The sequence below is a fragment of the Engraulis encrasicolus genome, chromosome 13 (assembly GCF_034702125.1).
Source record: "Engraulis encrasicolus isolate BLACKSEA-1 chromosome 13, IST_EnEncr_1.0, whole genome shotgun sequence".
Taxonomy (NCBI): domain Eukaryota; kingdom Metazoa; phylum Chordata; class Actinopteri; order Clupeiformes; family Engraulidae; genus Engraulis; species Engraulis encrasicolus.
The window spans coordinates 24030731-24039237 of record NC_085869.1 but is presented as its reverse complement, the minus strand read 5'-3'; the positions used below and the strand labels follow the sequence as shown (position 1 = coordinate 24039237).

The following is an 8507-nucleotide window of genomic DNA, read 5'->3' as shown; positions in this document are numbered from 1 at the left end:
ACCCTACCCTAGTATGCTACAGCTCTACATCTGTTGAATATTTCATGCAAACTATTTTTGTAATTTTATTTTACGGGAAATAATGTTAGTCAGAAAAATTGACAGTCACATCCACAGGCCATAAGCCCTCAAATGTGAAGTGCGCGCGCGCATGTCACACGGTGGCAGTGTTTACCACACCAAAAACCATTTCTCAGGCGTTCTTGGTATGCCTTGGTAACCTACTTTTATTCTGCGTTTAGTTTCTCGCCAGTAATAATGGAAAAATATAGCGTACGTCATAGCGAGAATCCAAATCAGTTTCTTTTAAAATGTTGGCCCAATGCTTGTTGCCTGCCTGTCATGAAATTAAATAAAAATAACTCTGTGCATATGTAGCCAATTTATTACAAGTATGTACATTATGGAATTATTAACAAAATGAATAACGTAAAATAACGACGAACCGCATATAATCTGATATTGCAAATGTTACACCTAGGCATAGTTTATGGGTGCCAGACACAATTCAGCAGAGAGCATAGGTTGACGTGTAGATACGCAACGCTTAGTTATCCCACAAGTTCAAGTCCTCCTGAAACATCTGTGGTCATTTGGTGCAGCAGGCGAGATGACAGGAGGACCCCAGACATGCTTGGTGATCTGGAGCGATTCATATGCCCTGGCTATCAAAAGTAGAACCCGAATGTCTGCGCTTTGGAATGTATGACTTGGAAAGCCTACTGCTGAGGATATGAATATGTTTTCATGTCTTTAGTCCAACGACTCAATTTATTCAGGACAGCCGTTCCAAAGGTAAGTGGGCTATATTGACCAGTCGTCTCCAAACACGAGAAAATAATGACGCGAATATAAAGAAGTTGCAGGCTAATAATTACATGTCGTGATCCAGTTGATCCATTGACAAAGTGTGGAAAATGTACGTGCTCGTTCTGTAATGATGGGTTGGAACTTGAGTTAGTCAGATTTAGGCTACAATCGACCATCATTTCGTTTACTAAAAACATACTTGAGCCTTTCACATAGTTTGACCTTGAGGTTTTTTTTAATGTATGTGCCCATTTTGTTGTTTCTTCGGCGACTATCTGTAAGGAAATATATGCAATATCAGGGCAATCATTATGAACTCATTCCAGTTTCAGATATACCGTTTTAAAAATTAATGCATAGTATCACCCAGTTTAAAGGTACACTGTGTACTAAATATATACATTCGTTTCATTACGCAGATCGTTTATTGGTGTTAGACAATACAACGAAATACTTGGTCGTTGCAATAAAATCACCCAGCCCTTCAAGAGGTCCGTCCGAATGTCTTGGTGCACGGGCGCGTCCATGTTTACCCTCAGTAGCGACGCGCCTGCATGGTACATGACTTCAGGCAGCTAGCTAGGCTCACTCACAGCACTGCCTTACCTGACCATGATTACTACTCAGTCATAACATGCAACACATGCATGCAATGTCCATGCCTTGTGTTATGTTTATTTTTTTTCTTTTATTGACATTCTGGAGCATATTGGATTTGATATTGGCATTCCTTTTCTTTTTCTTTCTTTATTTCTTTTTCTTTCATTCTTTCTTTTTTATTTTAAAGCAGGCTGCATCCAAATCGGAATATTTCCACATGATTCTTCCCCAGACTTGTGTTTTGGTGATTCACACGACCATGGTTTTAACAACAAAGGGGCTGTATGGATTATGTAAAGCCTGATTAGGAGACGGAAACGTTGATCCTCTTTATCATAGTAGTATGTGCACATTTAGTGCCCTCACCGCAAACTTAGACAGAACTACAGCATATGATTTGAGAATTGCCATGGATGTCACAACACTGTAGCATCCTCCTGTGCTCATGTAACCCATGCTTTCCTTGTCTTGTGTTTCTCCCCAGAGGTTTTCTGCCAGACCATGAGGGGTCCAGCAAGCAAGGCTCCTCGTCAAGTCTCCTCCTGCATCGCCCCTCTGCATGGACTAGCATCCTCTTCCTAGCCAGGAGTCGGCCAGTGATAGACAGAGCAACGGGAACAATAACAAAACACCCAGCCTTGCCCTTCCCTACTACCCCCACCTCCCCCTTCACCCCCCTGCCACCCCAACATCTCCTCCCCTCCACCCACTCCCCCCACTTCCAGACACCCAATGCTACATTATTTAGACCATGGGATGTGTCAAATCCAAGAAGGCCAACTCCTGCTCCACGGCGCAGCACGCCACCAACTCTGTGGACGGTGGCAGCGGCGGCGCAGGCATAGCGGACGGCAAACTAGGGGGGACGCCGCGGGGGGACGGCGAGAAGGCGGCGCTGGTCAACTCGGAGTCGGGACCCGGATCGCAGGACTCGCCCTGCCTAAACCCCGTCCTCATGGACTACGCCCAGCGTCTGTCGGAGGAGATAGTGGCCCGCGCCGTGCAACAGTGGGCCGAGGTGGACAGCCGGTACAGTGACATTCCTTTCATCGAGTGCGACTGCGACGTGCCATGAGGTCACCCGACCCCTACCCCCCCACATCCCCCACCCATAGACATGTATACATATCTATATATGTCTACGCAGCCCCTAGCAGAATCCCCAACTCCACCCACGGCTGGATTATCCATAGGGGGCCAACGGCACAGTGCCCAGGGGCACCAACCATTTTTGACCAGTGAGGGGGCAAAACAAGACACACACTTAACAAATATTGTTCATAGAGTGGGCACCACATTGGCTTAATACGGTCCTGCCTCCTCCACCACGACTCCAGTATGGACACATACTGTACATGGAACCCTGAGGAGATAAGGGAGGAGAGGAGGGAGATAGGAGTGCGGCTTGCCCTGAGGTCACTACAGTCCCCCCCCCTCCCTCCCTCCCCATAGACATGTACTGTATGCAATCCCTCCCCAGCCCTCCTACCTCCACCCCCCCTTGGCCACACACGTGGAATGCCTTGGAGATAAGGTAGAGTGGAGTGGAGAGGGACAGGAGATAACTGGCTCACACCACACCACACCACACCACACCACACTACCACACAGCAGGACCCTCTCTAGGATGGGAACGTGACAGCTGCTGTTTGTTCTGCCGGGGAGCAGGTCTCCCCCCCTGCATCCCCCCACCCCACCCCCCCCTCTCTACTCCCCTCAGCTCGATCAAGAAGGAGCACACCACTCTCGGTGAGGGAAGGGCTCGTGCTATAATACAAACAATTTACAGAGGAAACGTGGCGACTCCTTGTTACTTGCCGCGTACCGCCCTGTCAGTTCATTGTTCGTCCTCGCAGGACTATTTGTCTACGATCTGTCAGTCGTCTCTGTCTGTGTGTGTTTGAAGTTGCTCGTCCATATGGTACGTTACGGTACGGTATGGTATGGCTGCAGCTGACCGTGACGAATTGACAGGAATGGGACAGCTTATCTCTTCATGCTCTCTTTGACATCAGAGCAGGGTGAAGGGTCAGCCTGCTTCACTGCCGCTGTTTTTTTGCTTGGCTCTCATTGGCTGCTGTTGTTGCACGTCATTCTACTCACCCATGCACACAAGGCTTGGCCCGTAATTGTCAGCTGAGTGGAGGTGACCGAGGAGGTGGTGGAGGAGGAGGTGGTGGTGGAGGAGGAGGGGGAAGAAGCAGAGGTGGTGGTGGAGGAGGAGGAAGGGGAAGAGGAGGAGGAGGTAGGTTGGAGGCATAACTCATCATCTTCTCAGGCCATGGAGGTTAGGAGCATGTGTGGTCGTCCTGTGTGCTGCCTGGCTCTGTGGTCATATTGGTGAATAGTCAAATGCACACATGCACATGCAGGCACACATTCACTCACTCTCACACACACACACACACACACACACACACACACACACACACACACACACACACACACACACACACACACTTATGGCCCCATCCATCCCATTCATCCTCCTTCCATCTGCTGGCTAAGACAACGCAGTGTAACAGAAGGTTCACGCTTTCTCAGTAATGGGGTCTTGTGGGATTTGTGCCAGTGTGCACTACCACGAGTGGAGGAGAGTAGGTATTTATTACCTTCCACAGGCCCTCTTGTCAAGCCAAACCCAGCCCCAGCCCCAGCCCCAGCCCCAGCCCCAGCCCCAGCCCCAGCTACAGCCCCAACCCCAGCCCCAGCCCCAGCCCCAGCCCCAACCCCAGCCCCAAACCCAGCCCCAGCTACAACCCTAGCCTCTAGCCCCAAGCCCAGCCCCAGCCCGAACCCACAAGCCTCCTTGTCCGTGGAGTGAAGATGGTTGATGGTAAATCACTACGAGACCAAAAAGCATCTCGCAAATCATTTGTTGTCGCACCACTCCTTAAGAGCATGCCGCCGCCTCCTCCACCACATGCCGTGCGTTGTAGAAGGAGGGCACGTCCTTGTGGACATTAAGATGTGAGCTAGCCACGCGTAGTAGTCTGTCACAACCGACTGCTCCGATCCCTTCCTTCGTAAGTCTGTAATGACTCATTTTTGGTGCCATTGTTTGTTGTCGCTGATAAGCTTGAGGTGGCGAAAGAAAGAGGTCGGCCTTTTCCAGGTCTGACACCTTTTAAGAGTAATGCTGCCATCCATATGCAACTCGTAATTGTATGCAGGGTCGTGATGATAGCCTTTCACAGTGGAGAATTTATGCTGCCCTAAAATAGCCCACGGCTATTTTCAATCCTACAAGCCACACACTTGGGTAGGTGGAAGGGGGGTTTATATAGATGTTATGTAACATACCAGTTGCCCTTAATGAATGGATAAAACAAGCACAATTATCCCAGGGGTGTGTGGGGGGAGGTCGGGTACTGCTGTCGCTGCTGCTGATAGTACACGTGTACTAAACGTGCGTGGACAGAGAGCAATACTCAGATGCAAGGAAAACAGTACATGCAAGTACGTAGAGGATACATGTATGCCATTGTTTGCCATCTACAGCTGAAGTCTCTAGACTGGTATCGATACATGAAGGAATATCTCTACTTGTGTATTTTTTTGTGGGTGAGAGATTGTTATAGTTCAAAAAGGGAATAATCATATAGGAGAAAAGAAATAAAAAAGCAATTTTAAACTTTATGATCACTACTTCAACTGAGGCCTTTTTCTGCAGACTATGCAGCATGTTGCCATGAGCAAATCTATTCACTTAAAGGATAACTTCTGCCAATTTCAATATGCTGTTGTAATGCTCACGCTACCCTTGACTTGTCAGTACCCGGTGATGCTGCATTTTTCGACTCAACCCTTTCCGAGATCTGAGCTATTCTAATAGGGGCAGACTTTACATTACTTACATTAAAAACGTTCTTAACATAGGCCTACTCCAAATATTATCCCAAAAGACATCTCTGTTTGCTAGTTGTCTGCTGATGTTGCATAACCTTTTGGATGTTATTGGGAATAAATCAAGATGTTTTTTGGAAAAGTAAACAAACACCTCTCAGGATCTCTGAAAAGGCTGAAGGAACTGACAAGTCCAAGGTATTGTGAGCATTACAACTGCATGTTATCCTTTAAAAATAAACATGAACTCAGCTCCTGTACAAGTATGGAAAGCCATTGTTTGACTGAACATTGGAAATATTTACACTGCAGCCACACCAGAGGGGAAAGCCAAAAATTCCAAGCATATCTCAGTGATAAGAATTATTACACATTGTTTATCTCAGATGTAGACAGGAACACTAGCTGGCCTGCAAACCAGCCAAAACTTTCGTCCAGCATTCCAGATTGAAACACCAAGCATTATCAGAGGTGTTTAATTCAAAAATAGCACAATTAAGTTTGCATTAGGCTGAACAACAGAGCTAGCAGACGGAAGAGTATACAGAAGAATCACTGTCTGTACAGTATTGTTGACACTGGTTGTATTGTTCACACACATTCTGCTGTTATGTTATGTTCTGCCTAAGGTCCTGCTGTGTCTACCTTTCTATGCCAAATGCCACGCGGAGTGACACTGCACATTGGACTCCATATTATATTGATCTCCGGATGGCTCAAGGGGTACATTCCAATATGCACACTCCCGTCCTCCACTCGTGCTTGTGGCACTCGCCCCGCCTCCTGGCCCCTCCTCCATGGAGAAAACAATTAAGTTTCCCAGCTGTCGGAATAGCCACAACAACTTTTGGGGGACTGTTTTTCATTCACCACCCCCATTGCAAATGAGAAAATGACATCAGAATTGTGATTTTGCAAAATATTGAACTCATTTTCTGTCGTCAGTGACATCATCATGAGGTCACAAGCAGGCAAGTGAGCAAGGGAGGATGGAAGTCTGCAGATTAGAATCCACCCAAGGTCTCTCTTGGCCATTTGACTACCCCAGCTGGTGCTGCTGCTGCTGACCACTCTCTGAGTCCAGGGGGAAACTCTAGATGTTTTCTGTGAGACTGCCGTTTCCATTTGCAAGCAGTCTATCGTTCATAAAGAGATCCGTCTGCCGTTACCTGTGTGTTTGGCACGACCACGGTCCTCCATATCTGTAAATAATTCAAGAGGATGAGAGCAAACGAGGAGCCAATAAAAGATGATATGAAAGCACTTGCTCTGACTGCTGTATGCCATTTGTTGAAGCTCATATAGTGTACTAACAGGGGTGAGGAACTTATGTCTCGAGGGCTGTTTGCAGCCCTTGAGGCCGTTTTATCCGGGCCCCGATATAATTGTAATGTTATGCAGCTTCATATGAAATGTGACATATTTTGTAAATGAATCTTAGAAATTACATTTGCAATACAATTAAGCTGTATTCAGGGGACAGAGAGAAGGTAGGGTCTGTTTTAAAGGTGGCTGCCTGCCTTCAATATAGGACTAAAGGGTAGGGGGAAATCCTGGTTTGTGTTCACAGGACCTTGGAGGACTTTTACGGCCCTTGGAGGAATTTTAAGTGGCCCCTCGAATGAAAAAGGTTCCCCACCCCTGGTAGTAGGACCGACCGAGTGAGATAACTCCACATACAAAGTGATACCTTGCATCTTATAGTCATGTGTTAACCTCCCACTGCAAACAAACACGCGACTATATTGAAGATCAAGAGTCTAAGGTCCTTTTCCAAAAGGTAAACAGCTCCAGGCCTTTTTATTAGAATACCATGAAAAAGTTGATTTATTCCCATAATTCCATCAATAATGTTAAACTGTCATGGATTGTAGATTCATGGCCCAGTTTTTTAACTATTCCAATCATTATTTTTTTTCTTTTTATATACGTTGGCCTTCCAGCTCAAAAAACCCATGAATTGGGGAATTCGCATTATTAGAATATTGTTATAAAATCAAATTTTTCTTCATCAAAATTCGGGTCACATTAAATCAGTTGAAATGTGGTACTTTCTACATAACATGCAATGGTCAATACTTAGTTAGGATATTCTCTGTCTTCATAATGGCCATGATGCGTTTAACATTGAAGTCAATGGCAAAAACAGTGCATGGGAGTTATGGAAGCCCAGAAATCCTTGATGCTTTGTTGTCAGCTGTTCTTGTTTGTTGACCTGGTGCCCCACACTTCACTCTTCAATATACCCGAAGATTTCCATGCCACGTTTTGGTGATAACTCACCAGTTTAATTCTAACTCAACAGAAATAAAACCCCATTCATTTTCAATGGGGTTTCATTTCTGGTTATTTAGAATTAAACTGGTGAGTTAGCGCCAAAACGTGGCATGGAAATCTACAGGGTATATTGAAGAGTGAAGTGTGGGGCACCAGGTCAACAAACAAGAACAGCTGACAGCAAAGCATCAAGGATATCTGGGCTTCCATAACTCCCATGCACTGTTTTTGCCATTGACTTCAATGTTAAACGCATCATGGCCATTATGAAGACAGAGAATGTCCTAACCAAGTATTGACCATTGCATGTTATGAAGAAAGTACCAAATTTCAACTGATTTAATGTGACCCGAATTTTGATGAAGAAAAATTTGATTTTATAACAATATTCTAATAATGTGAATTCCCCAATTCATGGGTTTTTTGAGCTGGAAGGCCAACGTATATAAAAAGAAAAAAAATAATGATTGGAATAGTTAAAAAACTGGGCCATGAATCTACAATCCATGACAGTTTAACATTATTGATGGAATTATGGAAATAAATCAACTTTTTCATGGTATTCTAATAAAAAGGCCTGGAGCTGTATATATAGCTTTAAAGGCACACTGTGTAATATTTTTTGGCAGTTTCTGTCCAATTTATACTGCCCATTCATAAATGTTACCTTTTCCACAAATCTTTCATAGATCTTCTCCATTGTCCGCCAATTTGAATTTCCAGAAATGGCCAATTATAGCTGCAAAACTTACTGTACTTGGGTAATAATGGTAATTCTTAGTTTATTATTTATTAAACATTAATGAAAAGATCAAATTTGGCAATACGCATCACTGTTTCATTGAGTGGAATAGTTGCACCACCTACTCTGGCTGGCCACCATCCTAGACAGTGCACCTTGAATAAAGAGGCTTAATCATCATTGATTTAGGTAGAAAAGCCACAACGCATGGGGGAACCTGCCTCTAGCTCCC

The 8507-nt window shown here is 45.2% G+C and overlaps 1 protein-coding gene across 1 annotated transcript; it reads left to right on the top strand.

Moving 5' to 3' along the window:
* Positions 1–509: 509 nt before the first annotated feature.
* LOC134461625 (small membrane A-kinase anchor protein-like) lies at positions 510–3560 on the top strand. The gene is made up of 2 exons (XM_063214517.1): positions 510–795; positions 1895–3560. Exon 2 carries the CDS (start codon positions 2162–2164, stop codon positions 2483–2485), a length of 324 nt encoding a protein of 107 aa, XP_063070587.1. The 5' UTR covers positions 510–795; positions 1895–2161; the 3' UTR covers positions 2486–3560.
* The last annotated feature ends 4947 nt before the right edge of the window (positions 3561–8507 follow it).